This window comes from Mesoplodon bidens, assembly GCF_964165515.1.
Source record: "Mesoplodon bidens genome assembly, chromosome: 8".
Taxonomy (NCBI): domain Eukaryota; kingdom Metazoa; phylum Chordata; class Mammalia; order Artiodactyla; family Ziphiidae; genus Mesoplodon; species Mesoplodon bidens.
In genome coordinates this window covers 70,229,561-70,252,333 of record NC_138165.1, presented here as the reverse complement: position 1 = coordinate 70,252,333, position 22,773 = coordinate 70,229,561, and the positions used below count along the sequence as shown (strand labels likewise).

The window sequence follows — 22,773 nt, the reverse complement described above, 5'->3', positions numbered from 1 at the left end:
TTTATCCATTCATCTGTCAATGGACACTTAGGTTGCTTCCATGTCTTGGTTATTGTAAACAGTGCTGCAATGAACATTGTGGTACATGACTCTTTTTGAATTATAGTTTTCTCAGGGTATATGCCCAGTAGTGGGATTGCTGGGTCATATGGTAGTTCTATTTGTAGTTTTTTAAGGGACCTCCATACTGTTCTCCAGAGTGGCTGTGTCCATTTACATCCCCAACAGTGCAAGAGGGTTCCCTTTTCTCCACACCCTCTCCAGCATCAACATTAGAGAAATGCAAATCAAAACTACAATGAGGAATCACCTCAAATATATTTTTGATGTGATCATGGCATTTGGTTGGTAAGACTTTGATAAAAATCAACCAAGAAAGAAATCACTCACAAGTAGGACAGCCAAGACCCATGTGCATGGCCTCACAGGAAGGAATAGGTCATTCCTTTTCATCTGTTATTATAAGGTTAACAGCTGCCTACACAGGATTCATTAATATCTTTAAACAATACTTAGCAATGGTAAGAAGAGCACAAATCATTACCATCACCTGCTCCAGAGAAAATTTTCATTTTCTCACAGAGAGTAAGGAAATCAGTAGGCCTTCTGGGGAAGAACAGATGCAGGGCAACCACTTGAGAAGAAAACGGCAGAGCACTTAATATTACCATGTAACTCTGGCTCTACGTAGGCCATACATGAAAGAAAAATCGGGCCTTTCCTCTTAGGATATGCCCCTAACTGGACAGAGGTGGCCAAGGTAAACATCCAGAATCAGAGCAGTTTTCTTCCAAACTACTTCTTGCAAGAGGCATGATCATGCACACGGCACCAAGGTGGCTTTCCCTAAAGACCTGTGGGGTGACCGGGAGGCTTCTTCAAAGACGTCAAGGAAAAACCACGGCTTCATTTCGAGCTATAAAGTTCTGGCAATTTGCAAATACAACTGTAAATGCTTGTGTTGTGTGTGGAGGATCAGGGAGGAAAATCCACGTAGGTGGTCAGTGTTTCATGGCTCCCAGGACAGAAGAGGCTGGCACCCCTAAGGACGGCCGCTTCACACGGCGGTGGGAGGGTAAACGATTCGACCTCTCAGTGCTAGAGGGTGAGCACGCTACCATCCCCGAAAACTAATAAAACTACCCAAGAGGACTTGGCTTGATATTAACAGTTTTTGGTTGTTGTTCACATTCAAACACATTTTTAATAATACAAAGTGCTAACAGTCTTTGAATTTGTTTCTTCAAAGTGCATTTTTTCTCCTTCCAGTTTCTAAAGAGTCATCCATAGGGGATGTTAATTAAGGTCACTGTATAATGTAAAGACATATAAAGAAAAAGTTGAATGAATTAAGTTGGTGGAGAAAGAATACAGACAACCTAACTGTTTGAATATGCTTTACAGAGCAGGTACTTTGAACAGTGTTGGATTTAGACGCTGTGTTTGATTGAGGGGAGTGTACACCCCCTCAAGCAGCCAAGTCAGCTGACCAAGGAAGCTGTGCCATTTAAAATATCTAAAGCATATGAGTTTGGCAACTTATGTTCATTTAATCCTTTAAGAAGAAGAGCTTTCAAATATGTGTAGACGTAGAGAATACACACACACCACATGCAGTACGTGTGAATATACTTAGCATATAATGAATTTTTATTTCTAAGACATTCTTTGGGAAAAGCTAAAAGTTGTTACAGATTTGGCTTGAAACTGTACAATCTACTTTTTTAGAAACATCAGATGTAAAGGGGATAGGAATTCTAGGGGGAAAACGATGAGCTTGGGAGATGTAAGAATATTCTGATAAGCAGTTTTTACCAAGAACTTCACTTGGCAAACTTGCAGTTGGTGTTCCTTCTTTTACTGAGTACTTGGTGTCTACAATAAAGGAACTGAACTTGCTGCAGAGGCCAGTGAACTCACAGCCAAAAGTTAGCCGACCAAAGGCCACCACAGGCCAGTGCCTAGGCAACACTCAGAAAGTGACAGACTGGCTCATTCTTCATTTATCTTACAAATGAGATTCTGACCCAGCTTGTTAAAGCAGGAAGATTGGAATGGTGATTACAGTGGATTGCCATAAGAAACCAGCTAGTGTCCAAAAACTACAGAAAACGAATGGGAATTTACAATGTAAATTTAACTTAACAGCCTAGACAATTTTTATTTTAAATGACAACTTCTAATTATTTAGGAAGTGTTCAGGTAATGCCAATAGAGTTAAACCAACAAATGTGATCTCATTTCTCGAAGTATACTATGGAAGCCCTTGCTCAAATGTGTTACATTCATATCCAGCTGATCATAAAATAATTCATGAAATTAAAAATCTGTGTATTACTAAAATCAAAACCCACTAGAAAATGCCTACGAATATATTTGAGAAACTTTTAAAATATTGACTTTTATGGGTAAAGCAAAGCCATAATACCTAGATGGGTATAAAGCCTTCTTGTCTTTGAAGAGTTCACTGGCTTCTAGTTTCTCTTCATAAATAAGTTTCTGTTGGTCTGTGAATTGGTCCCTGTATTTTTTACACTGTGAGATATGAAAAGAAGAAAAAAAAAAAAGGACATCACTTATATAAATAAATCATTTCTCATCCTTAAATATGCTAAGTCAATTTACCAGCAGTAAGAATAATCGTAAATGTGTATGAAATATTCATTTAAAAGGCCAAGAGAATTTTTCCTTCCTCAGCTTTAAAAGGTTGGTCTTGGAAAATGTCATAAAAACTACTGTTTGTATGGCAGAACTTGCGATGCTATTTCAAAACATCTGGCCTGGGCCCCCCAGGAGTACCGTTTCCTCCCATTATGATGTCAGCCCTTGGACATCCACAGTCCTGAGCTATCATACTCTTTCAGAGGCTCACAGTAAGGAAAACATGGTACATCACAACCCAGTGCACATATTTATAGACACACATATAGACAACTTACACAAAAGCTTCACCAAACAATACTTATCCTTTCTACGATGTCGTATGTCCCGTTATTTTCTATTGTACTGTATTTCATTTTAAAATGCTGGTAGTAATCAACTAAATTGATTTCATGACCCACAAGTATGCTATCACCTATAGTTTGAAAAGCACTGTTCCGAATCCTCCATTACCATTTTATAACGTGGACACGGGACCTGAGAAATCTTCCCTTCACCCGATTCTGAGACTGCACTGAAAGGAGATGGGGCTGGTGGGAGGGGCAGGACCAGGTTCTTTAGATGAACTCTCTAAGAAATTCAGTTCAGGGGTGGTTGAGGACCACCCACATAATCATATAAAGGAACGTTAGCACTGCTGCCCACCCTTAGAATAAACTCATCCCTCTCATTCTCCACCCCCAGTTCAACGGAGGTAAAGGCAAGGCTCAGGGGCCGGGGGAAAGGACAGGCAGAGCGGATGCCCAGCATTAGAAGCTTCCCATCATTACTTCTGAAAATAGTTTCCATATCAGACTCAAAGGGGGAGATGAACATTGAAGACAGTGGCGAATCTTGCCAAATTGACTCACTAAGTTAGGGAACAGAACTCAGAATCCAGTTCTATATGCTGTGCTGGTATCACTGATCAGTGATAATGTCTCTCTATACATAATCGATTCAGTTAAGAAGAAGCCCATAGTACTGGGCAGGAAAGTTTCCCAGAAGACGTATCCATCAATTGTTCACTTACTAAAATACAAGGCCTTCAACCTAATGATTTCATTCTATCTGAATGACATATATTTAGCATTCCATATACCAACTAAGTTATTGAAATGAAGTCAACCTCTGTACAAGTACCTCATGTATTCCACACAGAGCACCACATAAATTACATGTTATGCTCTCATATAAAATTAAGTGAGCCAAAATATAAGGCCAAATCAAGTAGATTTTCAGCTTCCCTTTCACTCAGGTAGGGAAATTTTAATCTCTTTAATGTCCTTTGGGTGACTTTAGAGCTTCTTCCCCCCCAGTCCATTAAAATGTGTGTGTTCTCATGTGTGTCTACGTATGTCTTCGTAGAAAGTAAACTCATACAATTTTTGAGACTTTACTACTCACATGAAGATGTTCAAATTTTATTACTTCTACCTCCAGCAAATATTTCTTCAACTAAAGATGAAAACAAAAAACTCAACTACTTGAAAGCAACTAGAATCTGGACGGGAAAGACAATGCAGCCTTGCTCTTCCCTTCCCAACCACGGATGAGAGAGGATGCCACAGGAGCACCTGGGGCTCTAGGAATTCTCACAGAAAGCCAAGCACGCTGCCCGCTTCAGAAACACCAACTTCCTTAACTAATTCTCCTTGAGGCTAGAGGAAAATTCTGCTTTTACGTAACACTCCTCAAACACTCAACATATATGATAAGAAGTCTCTGAAAAAACATAGCAAGACAATTTTTACCCTCCACAAGTGGAAAATCCTTTTTAGCTCCTTGTGAGTAGAATCCAAGAATAGGTAAGGTCTTGATGGCCAATTCTTATCTATCGGAGATAAGGAAGGCACCTTATTTTTCATTTCCAAGAAGTATTTTTGCACCTGTGTTGGGTTTGACAGAAAATACCAGATGAGTAAAATACACCAGAAGAAAACACTGTTTGACATAAACCAGACTCAAAGAAACCAGTCTTTAGTGGAATTTACCAAGTTTTAGTCCATAAGACTTTGTAACTCTTCTGGAAAGTTTCTATTCCTCTCTTCGCATTGGTTGGAGAAATCTGAGCTCCACCAAATGGTTAAGAGAAAAGAAGGATACTAACGCGCATACTAATTTTAATATTAACATTAATACTAATACCAGTCAACATTAGCGAGCTGCAGTGTTTGACAGGTAGCCACTAGGCCCAGGTGGCTATTTATACTTAAATTTTAAGTAATTAAAAAAATTAAAAATCCAGTTCGTCAGTCACATTAGTTACATTTCAAGTGCTCACTAGCCACACGTGGCTAGTGGCTACTCTACTGAACAGCAAAGATACGCAACATTTTTGTCACTGCAGGAAGTTCTACTGGACAGCACTGCTCTAGAGCAGCGGTCCCCAACCTTCTTGGCACCAGGGACTGGTTTTGTGGAAGACTGTTTTTCCACGGAGGAGGGGGATGATTCAGGCAGTAATGTAAGCCATGGGGGGCGGCTGATGAAGCTTTGCTCGCTTGCCTGATGCTCACCTCCTGCTGTGCAGCTCGGTTCCTAACAGGCCTCAGACCAGTACCAGTCGGCGGCCTGGGTGTTGGGGACCCCTGCTCTAGAGCACTTAACATGGGCCAGGCACTGTGGGAGCTTTATAGTGTTACTTCACCTTAATCCTTACCATACCTCTACAAGTTTAATGCTATTATTATCCCCATTTTACAGATGACAAAATGAGGCTCGCAAATCTGTGAGTGGTGGAGCCAGCTGTCTCCAGAGTTTGCACTCTTCACCACTACATCTACTCCTTGGAAAGATGGAAGGGAACTTTAGAATCCACCCCGGGAGAGGGGCATAGCCTTGCTCTCCCTCACCCCTCCACCCACTAGCTTGTTTGCCAACCTTACTTTGCAGCGGCTCATGGCAGTTTAGCAGGGCAAGCTCTTGGCATTCCCCTCAAATTCCTAGGCTGAAACCCTAACCCCCAAAGGGATAGTGTTAGGAGGTGGGGCCTTGGGGAGGTAATGAGGTTGAGAGGAGGTCATAAGGGCAGAGCTTCCTAGATGGGATTAGTGCCCTTAGAAGAAGAGACAGGAAAAGAGTTAGCTTCTCCTTCTCTTTGTCATGTGTGGAGACCAGGAAGAGGCCCTCACCAGAACCAGTCCATGCTGGCACCCTGATCTTGGGCTGTTCAGCCTCCAGTACTGTGAGAAACAAATGTTTATTGTTTAAGGCACACAGTCTATGGCATTTTTGTTATAGCAGCCTGAACTAAGACACCTGGCTTTCTTGGGTTCACTTTCCCCGAAGTATGTTCTCTCTGTCAAAGAAGAAGAATATTTGATTAATCACGTACAGGCCTCTTTCTGACACAATTCTACTTGAATTTTAGAACCGATGATAAAAAAGGTCACAAACTCTCAGTGGCACAGTTATGATTTAATTGTTACCAAATAAGTCACATATTACTGAGTTGGTGCTATTAACTAGTTAATGCAATAATGCTAATTAGCCATATGTAAAGCATAAACTTACAATTCTCTGAAGTGTAAATTCATAAATTTTCTTTCCAGCATTGGCTCTGAAGAATTTCCTGTACTCCCTGCGGACCTTTAAAAAGCAGCAGCAGAATACAGAGGTTACTACACGGCCAGCAGATGCCCATAAAGGTGATACACCTCTATTAAAATCGAACATAGATGGAACAAGTAAATGTATGAGTGTCTTTCTGGATACAGTAAAATACTTGAAGCATACTGAGACAGTGGGTTTTAAATTGGAGAAAAAGAAATTCAGAGATGCAAGATAATACCAGAGTGTTCTGATGTTTTTAATCCTCTTAACTAGTTTTTAAAGAGCCTGACAATCTGATGAGAAACGCTTTATAGGCAGAGCTGCAAACCCATGACAAACCAAAATACATTCCAGAAAAAATTATGTAAGGTAATTTTCACTTCAAATTGTTCTTAGAAGGCAAAAAAATGCCTGAAGAAATATATGGCAGTTTCCAAAAGCCTTGCATATGACGACAGGACTTTAGTACTGCATACTGAGAAGTGAATGTGACTAAAAATAAGAATTTAAAAGGAAGATACTGAATGATCATTATCTGCCATTTAAGTGCATTACTTTTTCTCTTACCTCTATTCCCATCAAACTGTCTACTAAAACGAATCACAGCACTTAAGGCATCATATTACAGTTTTAGTTTACCATTTCTTCCTTGCTATATTGTCGTATTTACCTTGTATACTAGTGTCTAACAAATAAAATAACAGGTGTTTGCTAAATGAATGAATGATAGCTAAATTTGGAAACTGAGGGGGAAAACACTTAAAATGTTTATCATCATTCAGTTATAAATGGGAGAGTTAGAATTTAGCAAAATATGAGCCTACTTGAATAATACAGACATTATGTATGTTTTTCTTATATCTTTAGCTTTCCGGGTTCAATTGCACATGTTCAAAATATTTCTACATTAGGGACTGTAAACTAGCAAACTAGTAACCAAATTGTTTGTCGAAAAATGTTTCATATGCACATTTTAAAGTTAAGACGTTCACACAGGAATTCAGGCTGCAGGTTTCTCTTACAATTTTCTAAGATCTAGCAACAGTGAGTCCTATTCCCACGTGACAAAGACTGAGTGGACCAGAGCAGCCGTTGCTGCCTTTGGAAGAGAGCTGTACCCTCCAAACCGCAGGAGGCCCGCAGGAGGCCTGCCGTTCCTACCCTACCTTCCATCTGCTACTTCCCTCCTCCATGTGACCTGCCTGGTCCCTCTGGGCATTTGAGCACCAGACCTATTCTCTACATCTGCGGATTATTAAGGGTTAAAAATTCCCCCATACACCACATAGGCAGTTCTTCCTTTAATTCATATCTTATGTTACTGATTATCATTTCTCTTTTAGCCATGGAGTTGTCTATAACTATTTCAAATCTCACTTACAAGGTTAGAAGGAACAAGAAGAAAAATGATACCTATTAATTAGCCCCTGAAATTGTAAGAGTGTATAAAAGCAGAGAAGTTAAAGTGCATTTCATGAAAACAAATCCTTAGAAATATACTAGAAGTCCTATATTTACTTGAATTTCATTGTAACTGAGCTCAATGCAACATTCTTTTTGATACAGGACAGGCCCTTTCTCCTGAAAAACAGCTACACACAGAAGAGGCTTGGTGACAACATGCTGGCATATAGAATGGGTTCCCTTCATGGGCCCCGGGGTCTTAAAAAGGGTCCACTGAACATTGTAATCAATTCCACAAGAATCAAATCATTTAAAAGGGCAAAATTACTGTTCATATCAACATACTTGTTTTTTAAAAAAATACAAAATTATTACATTCTTGGACTTCAAAGATGTTTAATCTTATAACAATAATGGTAACATATTAAATACTCCTGTTTTGTGGAAACTGGAAAAAAAAAAGACAGTTATGTCTATAGAGTAAGCCCAGTTAACTTCAGCTAAAACAGTATTCACCTGTGAACTGAATTTGGTTTATAGGATGCTAGCATACACTCTAACCTAAAAGTACTTTTTAAATCATATGCAATTAGTTAAATCCGGAAAACTGAAGAGAAACATGATGTTGCTGGTAGGAATCATTATAGAGAGTAAAAATCCTGACTCAATTTTGTTTGTTCCTTCCTTTTCTGAAAATTAGAATGCAAATCAGAATGTGAATAAAATGGGAAATAAAATCCTCCGTTTTAACTTTTAAAAAGTAGTAACAGAACCTGTTCAGAATTCTTGAAATAGAACATCTTAAATTCATATTTAAGTTACTTCTTAATTGCCTCAACAATTACTTGATGAATATTCATTATAACAAAAAAGTTCATTTACTAAAAGTTTATAGGCTAAACTTTCAGGGAAAAACGCAGATTGTTCAAAGCAGAGTTTACAGATACTGCTAAACCAGTTCAGGTTCAGAGTCAATGGTTTCCTGGAGGATATTCAAATATTTTTTAAAAATGAATTATTATAGTATTATAGTAAAAATAACAAAGAGGAAATGTCCAAAAAAGGCCTAATTATCCCAAAATGACAATATGGATGGCTCCCTACAGTGAGGGGTTAGGAAGGAATATTAGGAAGACAAAATCCTTATATTGCCTAAAGGTCATTCTCAAGGTTTTCCAGAGCTCAGAGTCATATTCACTAACATGCAAGCTTACATCAAGTAGGAAGTATTGCTTGAAAATAAACCCGGCCCTAAATTAGAGGGCATTTGAATCTAAAGTTCTCTTTAACCTGAAAGATCTACTGCTGGTCTTATTTGTCAAAATCTGTACATTTAATGCAAAACCCTTTCGTTTCTACGCTGAACAATTAGAACGATGGGCGCTTTGAAGAAAGCTCTGCTCCAGGAGCCGTCAATGGGACAGAATCGACGGGTAAAGGGAAACAAAAGCCCAATATCCCCAGGCTGGTCACTGCAATGGTAGGTCAGCTTCTAAGCTCAACTGCTGTAACTCTGTCTCCTAAATGAAAAAAAAATCTTCATCCTCATAAAGAGAACATTAAACAGAACTTGGATAACAAAGAATAAAATATGTTACATTACTATTTAAAGTAATATGCTATTACTTTAAACTTATTATTTAAAGAAAGACAATGCAATAAAATCAGAAAATTTGGGTGTACAGGTTTGTTCTCAAAAGGAAACCAAATTAGGCAAGATGACATTGTAAAAGACTGTGCAGACCATGAGCAAGCATAATCAATCGTTTGGTCAGAGTTAGTAGGTGCTAGGCTTCACTGAGTTCACCGTGGACAGAAAGAAGAGGTTGAGGAAGTACCTTCAGTCCAAGCCAGTAAGCCCAAATGACAGCAACTGCATGCTTACGCCTAGCCTCCTCCTTCAAGCGTTTCAATTCCCTTCGAGCCTAGAATGTTTTAGATGGTAAATAAAAGAGACAGCCCAATGCAGACAGCACAAATGACCAGAAAAAGACACCCCACCAAACAGAAGAGCCAATTTATGTATCAGGATTTCAGAATGAAAGAGAAATGGTGCACAATCATTTAAACCCAAAGCATCAGTGTCAGGCTAGCATAGTCCCTTGTATTTTCAGTGCATTGAGACTCTGTCCCAGAGGAGGGTACCTGAGGGAAGCACTCCCCTGCCCTCCCCCTTACTTCCATTCTGTTCCTTTTCTCTCCCCTGTTCTCTCTCCCTCTTCACTCCCTTCTCCACACTCTCTCACTCTCCTCCCTCATCAAAGCCTTAGATCTGTGAGTGGCACCTAATGATTTACTTAGACTTCCCTTTGCTGCCAGCCCACGGGGCTAAAGAGGCTGTGAATTCCTGAGTTCATTCATTTGGACGTATAAGAAGACAGCTCTTGTGAACAACCATTTAGAAAACTGGAAGGAATAAAGGCTGCGTCTCTGAAGTTTCCAACAAAAACAACAAAACCCCCAATTTTTTCCAGTTGGAAAATTAGAAGTAGCATGTATCAAAATTCAATATTAGGTAAGGCCCTAAACAGTGAAATATATGGAAGCAAAATAAAAAAGTGAAATAACTCTTAGGTTTAAAAATCGATCTTAGGGAAAAATTAATCTGAGGCACGCTATTTTAAAAGACAGGAACAGACAGGCACTAACGTTTCATTACATCCCAGTACTCAGACTGGGAAATGGATTTCTCTCATTCAGTGGAGAAATCCCAGAGTAACTGTCTAGGAGTCCCTCTGCCTCTGCTAAGACAGTTCCCTCAGTTTATAAAAGGGAACTAGTTTGTTCCACACAGGTTTTCAGGGGAGAACACAAATGAACAACTTTGGTTAGATTGTGGCAAGTTAACATCCTTATACAGGCAAATGTTGACTTTTCTCATTTTTCTCACAAGACGGGTTTGTAATGTTGACAAGGTAGACTTAAAAACATAGGACCGTAATGATATTTGAGTTTCTAACTGGGATACACATGTTTAGCAGAGATGATCTTTGATTTTCTAAGTGACAAAAACATCTAAAATGCTCCCTCCCTTGGGATATGTGAAACGGTCACAGAGCCCACGACTCTGCCTGGGGATTAGTGAGAGTATTTCAGGAGGCTTTTGTTTCTGAACACAAACAGCTGATGCCGAAATTCCTGGGATTCTTCAGGGGCAATTACAGCTAGCTTTGCATGAACATAGCTTTCTGCTAAATCACAGATGATATTTCTTTTCACATATAATATTTTGCTTATAATAATCAACAGCTGCCACAGTGAGCCTAAAAAACAATTCATTCATGGATTAATATTTTTGTCGAGCATGCGTTAACGGTGTTTCTATTATTAACAGGGTGCAGAAGACCAATCGAAACCCAAACTTTAACATTCCCATCATGCCCCCGTCGCGCACAAAAACACCTTCAGAAAACTGCCAGGATACATTAGGGGGGTAAAAAACAAACAAAAAACCCCCCAAAACTAAACATGCACGTTACTTGAGAGTTTAAAAAAAAGAGCAACTATGCTAGTACCTCATTAGTAAGCAATTAATTAGTCTTTTTTGCCTACGCATGCTTAAGCTTCCTAATGTGCTCTTGGCACGAACATCTCCAGGGTTATTTAAATCTGGCTACTAGGACGTGCGCCAGTGTGAGCCACTGTTAACTATGGGTCTTCATCCCCTGAGATGCTAGAGATATGGACTGATTATTGCGGATTCCAGGATGGGAGTGACGCGATGTGCATTTCAAGTACCTTAGATCCAAGCCAGTAAGCCCAAATAACTGCAATAGCATGTTTATTCCTAGCCTCCGCCTTCAGCCGGCTCAGTTCCCTTCGCGCCTGTGATGCATTTGAAAAGGAGTTACAGAAAAGTTTAAAGGCAAGAAAGGTTACTGCTGATTCCCAATGGAGAAAGAGGAAGAGAGACACCGGTCACCATCAAACAGTAAACACAAAAGCGTGTGCCACCACCCCACACCGAAACGCTGGAAAGAGCAAGAGGCAGACACGTGCTCAGGAGCTTAAGCCAGTGAATCCCGAACGGGAGGGTCCGCTGCTCCGCACCTCACTCCTGACCCGCTGCCTTCCCGGGCGTCTCTGGCCTACCTGGGTACCATGCCAATACGCTGCGATGGTGGTGGCTGCTTCCTCACAGCGCTTCTGATGCTTCAGCTCCCGCAGGATTTTTCGGGCCTAAAGCACAGAATGACCCAGAAAGATAGAAAATTAACACCAAAAAACTATATCCATAGTGACTTGAAAAAAAACTACCTGAAGAGATAGTCATAATCCCCCTTCTCAAGGGAAAAATCAATAGCTTAAAGAAAGGAAAAGGGAAGGTTGCTTTATTAGCCCAAAATGGACCATGAGAAGGTGGTAAATGAAGCCATTAGCAAGCATGACAGTGTAGCCCCACTCAGATAGACAGCGGCCTCCCACGCCCTGATACGTGACAGGAAAACACCTGACCACAGCAATACAAACTGGACACGGCAGATGGAAGGAACAGTTCTCAGAAGGTGGTCAGTGGATCTCCAACGATCCACCAAAATCCACTTGATCACTTTTATTATTATTGTCTGGAAGGAACTGTAGCTGTACTTTTTTTTCAAAAGAGATGGCTGAAAACTTGCTATAAAATAAAATGATCTCACTGGTTCAGTACTAGTGGCTTCTTTCCAGGAGTTGCTTGAAAATGATTTAGTGGGGGCCAGGAGGAGAGCCGGTTTGGAGGTGAACCCTGAGTTCTGCCTCTGAAGTCTCTAGACTGGACGCCTGGACCCAGGACTCGGTAGTAGGTCAAAGAAAAACCTGCAGGCAGCAATTTCACTTACTCTGAGCACACCAGACTTGTATTTGGCCATTGCTGTGGGACAACTACTAAGCACCTGGGCTGCCCACAGGCCTAGACAAAAGGCAATGGAAGCCGCAGGACTCCTGAACCAAGAGTTGGCTTGTGGGCTATAGTGTGCTGACTCTGAATCACACTTTGGCAGGAAGGATCCAGAACCAGGTGGTGGGTGCACTAGGACAGCCAGCGCTTAGGATCTTTCAATCATGATGGGGCAGCCTGCAAGATGGTCACAGGGAAGGTATGGAAGGCATTGTGCTGGGGTGCTGAGGTATGGCAGGGCTCACAGGTATGGAGGCAACAGTGTGAGACAGGCTTTTGCACTACAGCTTTCCTCGCAAACAGGGGCCAAGAGGATATTGAAATCATGTACGGTATTATTTCAAGGACTTCCTGCTCAGAGAACAAAGCTCTTGAAAAGAAAGCAGGAAGCAGCCAAGACATGGTGTAGGGCCGGAGCTTGGCCCATAATATTTATTTTTTCCATCTGACTGTTTACAGGGTAGGCAGGAGATGAGGAACCCTCCCCTGCAGGGTGAGCCCAGAGACATCATCCTTTGTAAAGAACATGAAAACCTCACATAAGTAAGGATCACTTCTTTTAAACTCACCTTCCAACCCCGGATATAAGACTGAATTACCAAGGTAGAGCTCTTTATCTGTTGATACCTCTTTTGTTGCTGTAGGGTGAAAGGGGAAGATATCAGCAATTCTATTTACATATCCATAACATGCACACCGAGAAAGAGAATTTGCTCACTTAGTGCAATGAACTCTTGATCACCCATATTCTTTCTGGGAACCAATAAGTACAGAAATCAAAATATCCAACCATCTAAAATTATTATGATTAATCCAAAGTTTGCTTCAAGGATGGTACATATAATTCATTTCTAAATGACTCAGGACCCACCATTTTTAACATCTGTTCTTTGTGTCATGCTGTTATATACAACGTCGAGCACATAGCAGATACCCAGTGAACACACATGAATGAATACACGCTGAGTTCTGCATCTGCTCCTAAGCCTTCTCTCTTCTTGGTGCCATTTCTCAGCGTGCTACTCACTGGGTCAGCCTCTAATGTCCCCAGTTCCTTTTAGGTTTGCTGCTTTTACTGCCTCAAGCTGGGAAATCAGCTAACAAATTTAAGTCAACTCCTATCAATCGACTAAACTTTATTTATTGAGCTCCTACTCGCCATAGAGCCCTTCAATAGAACCGTGAGGATGTTCAGCTGCAGCAGAGGTTATTTCCAGGTGGGGAAGGTTAAGGAAGACCCAATGAGATCTTCCCAAGAGTGGGCTCGGCAAGCTCGACACCCAGAGGCCCTTACTTCCAGGGCCAATGCCTTGGAGAGTGAAGGCTGCTGGAACACTATCCCTAGAGAAGTGAGCGCTTACTGTATTTCGTGGGGAATATTCACTACAACGTGGGCATTTGTGATGAAATTTCACAGCTTTTCAAACAAAATACTGAAGCCAGGCTGTGACTCAGACCCTGGAAATGGCAGACTGCCAGCTCCCTTTCTCTGAGGGGGAACAGATGCTCTCAGGACTCCAGGCTATGTTCTGGAAGCTCAGAGAAAATGAGCAGCTGAACAAAAGAGGGTGCCAGAGAGAAAGGCAAAGAGAACCCTGGGACCCTGTACAAGTCACTACCTTCTTTGGGCCTCAGTTTCTTCATCAGACAACTGAGGAGCTGGAAAATCTCTAAGATTCCACACGGAGTGAAAGTCCACGGCTGTAGGGTCTAAACTGTACCTACAATATCTGACCATCACTTCTGACATTCATTTGGTACCTCAATGTCTTCTTTTAAAATTCCTACATGGCTTGAAAATAACTGTCTTTAAAATTCACCTCAAGGAGCCATGAAATATCACAGAATATGGATTTTAAGATAAATAGTAACTGAAAATGGTCATTCGGAAAATCTTTGAGTTATGTAGTCAAGGGAAAATCACTGGCTTGGATAACTGTAGTTAACTGGTGGAGGTATTTACAAGCATACCTTGTTTTATTGTACTTTGCAGATACTGTGGGTTTTTTTTTTTTTTTTACAAATTGAAGGTTTGTGGCAACCCTGCGTTGTCAAATGATGGCTAGCATTTTTTAGCAACGAAGTATTTTTTAATTAAGGTATGTACATTTTTTTTAAAGATATAATGCTATTGCACACCTAATGGATTACAGTATAGCGTAAACATGACTTTCATGTGCACTGGGAAACCAGAAGATTTGTGTGACTCGCTTTATTGCAACGTTTGCTTTATTGGAGAGGTCTAGGACCAAACCCACAAAGTCTCTGAGGTTTGCCTGTAGTTCAAATTCTAAAACAGAAGTAACACCAGAGCAAAATTAATACTTCCTCTAAAGTTTGGGCTATTATTTGTTATCATTCTAACTCTCAGAATCACAAATTAATGATACATATGGTGACTTTTAAAAAATCTGGAGATAACAAAAGCTCTATATTGGGAGGGAGGGTGGAAATAGCACTTGCTAATTTTGGTTCCTTGCCTGTTTCTCCTCATCCTTCTGATGAAATGGCCCCTTCCAGAAGGTCCTCCTTGACCACCCTATCTAATCTCCAGTCTCCCCATTATTCTTTATCTCAGTTCTCTATTTCCTTCCTAGCACTTACTACAACCTGTCATTGTTCTATTTATTTCCTTAAATGCATATTGTGCCTCACTAGACATGAACTGTGTGAGGTCAGGAATCAGGTTGTTTGGTTCACCTTGCTGTCCCCTGAACCTGGCAGAATAAGGGTTTCAAAACTATTGGTAGAATTCAATATAGATGAATTCAGGATGCTTCAAAACTTGGTGTTTCTTAATGATCTCAAAATAAATAATAAAATGGGTTCCTTGAGGATTGGCTATTTGTGGGTCCTCCCTTTCTCAGGCAAACAGAAAACAGAGCGTTATGAATCTGCCAAAGGGCCAAATATCACTGCTGTGTGCACCCAGGTTGGTGACAATAGTCTTCTGGGCCTCTGCAGAATACATGTTAATGAACCTATCATTAATGTGGCTGGCTAGGGTCACACTTTAACACTTGCACTGTTGGTTATACTCTTTTAACTTGAGGAAGCAATTTTAAAGATATTCTTTTAAAGATCACATAATTTTTCCTTACTTTTCATTTAAGTAACTCATTAATTTCTAAAACTTGGAAATTATACACTAAAATGTATTACATGAGAACAGACCAGCATAAATTATGTCCTGATTATACACACCCTTAAAGCAAAACTTCTCTACAGCTGAAAAAGAGGAAGAACACCCTAAAGGAGATTTGACTGCAATTTTAATTCATTTTCCAACTCACTCTCTAGTGAAAAAGCAGAGAATGAAAATGTGTTTGGAAGCAGTGCTCTTATCATTAAAATTCATTTTGTGAGAACGCAATGCCAAGTTCAAGCTAGCCTAGAGGTAAACCTTCAGGTTTCCCTCAAACCTGTTACACCTCCAATGAAACATCTAAAATTGAGTAAGAAAGAAAATTCCCCAAAGAAATTCCATATCAATTAAATAAACATACTTTATTTTTGAGTCTTTTCCCAAAGGGCCAGATATCTGAGGACTAAAGGAGATCCAACCCTTTAACCCAAACCCAGAATTCTACTAAAATGTGGCATTAGCTTTCTGGAATTAAAGCCATTTTCAGTGTTCCTACAATAAATGGAAAACAGCCAATTATTTGGGAAAATTGACCCTACTGTACTCAAAGGGTTAAATGACATTATCTCTTCCAATCTGATAACCAAATTCAAGATGTAGATCTCCCACTACATGTATCTCCATCAGTGGAAGACAGCGGGATAAACTAGAGCTTTGATGTTATCCTGGATTCAAACCCCATCTCTGCCCATAGTAGCTGTTACTTAACAGCTCAATGACTTAGTTTTCTCATCTTTAAAATAGGGACCAGAAAAGCACCCATTTCACGAGGTCATTCGGAGGATGGAGTATGTAAAAAAAATACCTACACAGTTAAGTACGTAACAAATATTTGCAAAAAAAAGTATCATGATTACAGCTCAAAAATGTCAGGGGCTCTCACCGCGTATCTCCTGTACCAGGCAGCGATCACGACTTGGCTTTTTCTCATCAGCAGGAAGTGTGTGCGACATTTCCACCCCCGATAAATCTTCTGAATGAGAGTGGCCAGGTCCTCAAGACGCTGCTTCCTCAGGTCTTCTAATTTGAATAACTAATAAATAATAGATGGATTTATCAAAAATCCACCCAAAACTCGTGGCATCATTCTCAGGAAATAAAATGTCACAATGTTGGAGTGAACCACATTGAGGAAAAAAAAAAAATAACTTAATTACAGATATTATGAACAGTAGTCCAGAAGAAAACTACTGGGATGAATTCACGCAAGATACACAACTTAGAGTACAGTGTTTTAGAATTTATGACGAATCATGTAAGGGCTGAACTGAGCTCTAGATGTACCTTCACACTATCTGTGAGGATGAAATTACTGGAAGGGAGGTGACAGCAAGGTCTCTCTCAGACGATTTGTTCCTAATTCTCCAAATTTCCAGTAAACTGCTATGTAAATTATACTTCATGCTAGTCTATTCAGTTATAAAAAGGCTCCAATGGAGTTCTTCACTAAGTAGAGTTTTAAGTGTTCTTTTTAACTTAAAAAAATTGTGAATTTGGGTGCCTTCGTGTACCTCTGAATAGCAGGGTTGCCTTTCCTAAAATTACCGTATAATTCAGATATTACAAATACAGACTGAAGTAACCTCTAATTTTTATGCGTTAGGGAGGTTTTATTGTAATACCAGTTTCTTTATGATTTCTTCAATGCTGTACAACCTATCACCTCAAAAATTTTGGTGTTTCATACAAAATACAAATGTTCTTCCATTATTCCTTATTAAGCCACCCCTTTGGACATTTGCAGAAAAACACAAAAATGTGACATTCTTGGTAGCATCTTGGGTAACATTATAAAGTTAAGCATCCTTTAAGAATTTGCCCATATGATTATAACACAAATTCACAGTGTAACGTTTTGATTACATACTGTTCTTGGGTTTCGAATGAATATCTTTGATCTACCAAAGGAGTACTCTTCCACAGGAATCTCCAATTCATTAAACAAAACCTCCACACCAGCTCTATAAAAATAAATAAAAACAACAAATTTTCTGAGTTACAAAAATAGGTTATCTTATCTTAAAACATGATATTAGGTTCTCAGCAGTATAAAAAAAATAGCTTCATTTCCAAGTATAAAGGATCTTTCAGTAAGCATCCTTCCATCGAAGAATTTCCAGAGTGAATTCCACAAATTTAACCAAATCTAGTAAATGCTCAAAAAGCATTTTGGGTTTAGAACTACGTATTCTAAGAAAATATGGTATTAAAGACAATTTCTTGATTTCATTAGCAGAGGTGATCAAATATACTTGTAACAATGGACCAACCAGGACCAGAAGGGTATGCAAGAAACTAACAGCTATTTTGAACCCACTCAGTTACTTCTTGCACACGTTTTAAACACTGCTCCTGCTACTCAGGTTGTGGGCAGGTCCCAAGAGTGCTAAGTGCCAGCCCAATGGGATGCAAAAGAACATAGGGCGGGAGCAAGGCCTGGACTTGACTCTGACCTCTCCATCCTGGACCGTGGATTTAACGTCAGTCTTTAGTACTAAACTTCGTCCCACCAACCTGTGGACTGGATGTCAGGCTGGGAGTGAATCCTTGTTCTGTGTATTATAGTAGATACTGACCATAATACCCTGGAAATTAGCAGTGGGAAATGAAATAGTACCCAGAACCTACATTATTTGGGTATTGAATTATGCAGCAGGGACCACACCATATGTCTGGAGTTTATCTTCTTATAATACAGGGTGAGTGTCTAATCCTACTGCTGTTCCTGTGAAAGGCCAGGTCCAGTGACAATGTGGAGTCAACACTGGTATAGTGAAAGAAAAATCCCCATAAAACAGGCACGTCTGCCCTGCTGTAGTAGCTGGAAGAGCTTCGGTGGCCTGCAGAAAAGGGGCAACTTCCGGGACTGGTGACAGCAGAAGAAAGGTCACTGCACAGACAAGGCCTGGTTTATCTTCTGCAGCAGCCCCCCACCCACCCCTGCCAGCACACAAGTTCTCTCTGCATGTGAAGAGCTCACAGGGGCTGCTCCATGGGATGAGACTGCAGTGGTCCAGCACTCTGTCTGTGACTGGATGGATGAGTGCAATTTAGGGCAGGTGAGCTGAACGCCACGTGGCCCCAAGTTCTGCCATATTTTCCAATCCAGCTTTACTCACAGTAACACTGACACTGTGAACCCTATCTGCTCCTGTATCTATTTCTCAGTTGGTACAGACTTGGTCAAAGAGTGGGACCCCCACCCTTCATTCATTCTCTCTGGGGTTAATTCCCCAGAAAAAAAACCCCGAAGAGCTGAGAGCAGTGATCCAAGATGCCTCTAGCTCTACCCTTGTATGAGTCTACACAAATATACCTATCAATTACAAATTCTCCTCCTGCTAACTTGCCACGGCATAGTTTAGAAGTTTTATTGACACACAAGTTCCAAATGTGGATTTGATAAGCCGTGTTTAAACCTTAAAGAAAACCAAGACTTCTATAATTAATAAGAATTAGCACAAAGTGGTATCCTGCTGGAAGATGGTCCAAAACAGAGGTTACAGCCAACTTTTCATAGAATTCTGTTTTGCCTAAACAGCACGTGAAGAAAACAACATGGTATCTATATGCTTTAAAACTTCATAATTAAATATGATCAATGAACGTCTTACCTTGCTGGTCCTTTCCAATGAGGCCATGTTTGTTTACAAAGCATTTTGTATCTTTCTAGGCAAGGTTCATAGGCCTGCCTGAAGGCGTAGCCTGCTCTCCTCACGCGGACATTCTCCAAAAGACCCAGATACCTGACCTGATGACATACTAGACCCTCGTTGAAGATGTGTGCTGCCTTTTTATCATTCGGTTTGATACACCTAAAAGATTACACAAATTTTAGGTTTTAAACTCCTTCTCTTACGGATTTATCTGTCCATGTTTTACAAAGCATCATATGTAATTATTTCATGGTGAGATAATTATTTATTATTCTTGGAAAACCTAGTCATTTCTTTTGAAATTATTTCAAATCGTTTTACAAAAACCTTAAGATAACTACACTGCAGATACAGCAATAAAAAAGAATAATACGTACGATAACATGGGTAAATATCACTGACATTCTGTTTAACGAAAGAAGCCTGATGTAAAAGAGTACATACTTTATGATTCCATTTATATGAAGTTCTAGAAAAACTAATTCCTAGTGAGAACTTAGTATTGCTATACCTCTGGGGAGAGGTAGGGGTGGAGATCGACAGGGAAAGGGCACAAGGGAACCTTCTGGGCTGATAGACATGTTTTATATCTTGGCTTGGATGAGGCTATACAGGTGTATACATAGGTAAAAATTCAACAACCTGTACAATTAAGATTTATATACTCTATTGTATTGTACATACATTACATACCTCAATGAAAAGGTTAAAAACACTGCTGTCTCGCTAAATCCCTATTATCTCCCTCCTTTTCAATAGGGCACTTTGCTGCCCAAGGAGAGACTACATTTACCAGCTCCCTTTGCAAGTAGGTATGGCTATGTGACCAAAATTCTAGCCAGAGCATAAGTAATGTTTGCTACTTCCAGAGTGTCCTTAGAAGGAAGGGACTTGTTCTCCCTTTGCTCTTCTGCTAAATGCTGGCAGGAATGTTGACTGTGGTGGAGAGCTATCTTTGACTATATAGATAAGAGGAAATACCCTGGCAACTGCAGAGCCACAACATAGAAGGCGTTGCTCTATTAGCCCTGGAGTCTATACACTTAGAAGTACATAAGAAATAAATGTCAATCTTGTTTAAGCCCCTATTATTTCCAGATCTTGTTGGAGCAATCTCTATATCCTAATTAATATATTGTTAAACATTTACAGTTATGTCTGCCTCACTTCAACTGTCAAATTCCACACATAAATGTAATATATGGACAACTAAATCTTACCTAGTTTGACCTTGGTGTTTTTATGGTTTTCCTTTTACATTTAGAAAAGTAATGTCTACTTTTTGGCTTAAGGACAAACAGATCAATGGAACAAACTAGTGAGTTTGGATCTAGACTCCTATACATACATTCAATTGATTTTTGATAAAGGCATCAGGGCAAATGAATGAAAATAGAGATTTTTTTTCTTTTCAATATGTAGTGCCAAAACGACAGGATAACTATATGGAAAAAATAGACCTTAAAATAAATCTGAAACTATAAAGACTCTAAAAATATATATATAATAATATATTCACAACTTTGGAGTTTATTAATTAAGACTTCTTAGAGATACATTAAAACCACTGAAAGGGAAGGGGAATAAAGGAACTTTCTGGGGTGACGGGAATGTTCCATGTTTTGACCTGAGTGGTGGTTACCAAAGTGTATACAATGGCAAAAAAACAATGGAGCCATTCACCTAGGATCTGTACATATCACTCCATGAAAATTATACCTCAGTAAAATAGAATCTTGAGGTTTAAAAAAAAAGTTTACTCAAATGAGAATAACAAAAGCAATTGATCACATGAAGTTTCTTGGTTAACTGTTTTTGAAACTAGGATCCTTAACCTAATATATGTTCTAACCTGTTTGCAATCAAACCAGGGGATTTTACCTATTTACATTTGTTATGAATATAAATATTAGGTCAACAAGTTAAACACAAAAATTTTCTTCACTCTAACTTCCTCATAACTGAATTTTCAAAGACAACTATAGAAGGTATGTGTGGGTGTGCACCTGCCACATGAAATCTGACCCATCAGGCACACACCTTCTATTACCTAGTTCACCAAATATACACATCACAAACTCTAATCCTAGTTGGTCTTTACTGAATTTTGAGAACTAAGATGCCCTAGAAGCAAAAAAAAAAAAAGAAAAAAAAAAAAAAGAGAGAGAGAGAGAGAGAGAGAGACCAGATGCTTTTTAAGGAGTTCTATTGTTTTGAAAAAATTATTTAGATTGGTTCAGAAATCATTACTTTCTCTGGGCCTATAACTCTCACAGGGAAGAAAGAGGCACATACTTCCTCACACCAGACCTGCAACTGAAGCCCCAGTTGCTTCAATGCTCCAAGTCAATATAACAAGAATCCAAAATGAATCCACCAAAAGTTTATGCAAAACCCTTACCAGAAAAAAATTTACATTTTGTTTCTTGTCATTAAAAAAAAAAAACCCCAAAACCCAGAAAGTTGAGAACTCCTATGTGCCAACAACCCAATTTCATTAAGTATCTATTCCCATCCCCCGCCACAATTTTTTCTTTTCCCTTTTTAAAATTCCCTATTTTGGGGCCACTGGAGTATTTTCTAAGCAAACCCAAGACACCGTATTATTTGACCCCTAAGTACTTTAGTTATCCTCTCCTTGGGTTACGCTCAGATTTAAGCAAACAGGTAAATGATCTTCCTTGAGAGTGCCTTCATAATCGAATGGTCAAAGAATTTTATGTGCCAGAAATACCTAATGTAGTTTGGATTCTTGGTCTGTAGGTTTTTCATCAGAGTGGCCACCGATGCCTTGAACTGTGAGCCGGCTGTAGGAGGCCTTTTTAGGTTGATCTTGGCAGGGTTCCCTTCGGGGAACAAAGACTTGATGAGGGCATGGCCGGCCTTCCACATGGCTTGGGACAGGTCTCTATAGAGAAGGTCGTTGTTCTTATCCACAAATCCTTCCACTTGGTACAGCACCTATGAGCAGCAGCACATGGGACTTAGTGGCTGACACACTGCATGCTAGAACATCAAACAACTGTTAAAAATATCCCCAGACTATCTATACTGCAGCCTCTTCTTTCTCCATCAAAAAATCTCCAACAAGTTAGTCACACTCTAATACCAAATTAGCCTCCAAGTTTAAATTCCATCTGTCTAAATCGCAGAAGAGTTCAAAATAAATTCTATTACCCTTCAGGATTTGCAAGAATAAACTCCAAAAATGCTATTATAACATTTTCAAAGGATTTTAGGGTTTTTTTTGGTGTTCAAGCATATTTTTGAGGTTCTACTTGTATTTTTTAGTTTACATGTGCCAATTCCAGTGTGTTTAAAAGGAGACAGGGGGAAATTGAGATAACACAGATATTTTCATAGACATCCTAAACCAGCAGAGAAATTGACCAGGAAAGTATCTTTTAATAACATGGGCTAGTGAAAAAAAATGAAGTACCAAGTTCCAGCATTTTGAAATTAAAGGAAAAGATACTATATACTTCATTTTTACT

At 39.6% G+C, this 22,773-nt stretch overlaps 1 protein-coding gene across 4 annotated transcripts in view; it reads right to left on the bottom strand.

The window, feature by feature from the left end:
* Positions 1-22,773, bottom strand: part of MYO1B (myosin IB) — a 184,967-nt gene that overhangs the window by 9,701 nt on the left and 152,493 nt on the right. For 2 of the 4 annotated variants that reach the window (XM_081242322.1, XM_081242320.1), the window contains exons 17-27: positions 22,014-22,240; positions 19,238-19,438; positions 17,491-17,584; positions 16,507-16,656; positions 13,048-13,116; positions 11,692-11,778; positions 11,338-11,424; positions 9,438-9,524; positions 6,157-6,231; positions 4,395-4,529; positions 2,429-2,535 (exon numbers count right to left, since the gene is read on the bottom strand). In XM_081242322.1, the coding sequence (XP_081098448.1) occupies positions 2,429-2,535; positions 4,395-4,529; positions 6,157-6,231; positions 9,438-9,524; positions 11,338-11,424; positions 11,692-11,778; positions 13,048-13,116; positions 16,507-16,656; positions 17,491-17,584; positions 19,238-19,438; positions 22,014-22,240 (1,319 nt within the window). The remainder of the gene's footprint in view (positions 1-2,428; positions 2,536-4,394; positions 4,530-6,156; positions 6,232-9,437; positions 9,525-11,337; positions 11,425-11,691; positions 11,779-13,047; positions 13,117-16,506; positions 16,657-17,490; positions 17,585-19,237; positions 19,439-22,013; positions 22,241-22,773) is intronic. The other 2 variants (XM_081242323.1, XM_081242321.1) reach the window with 2 other exon arrangements.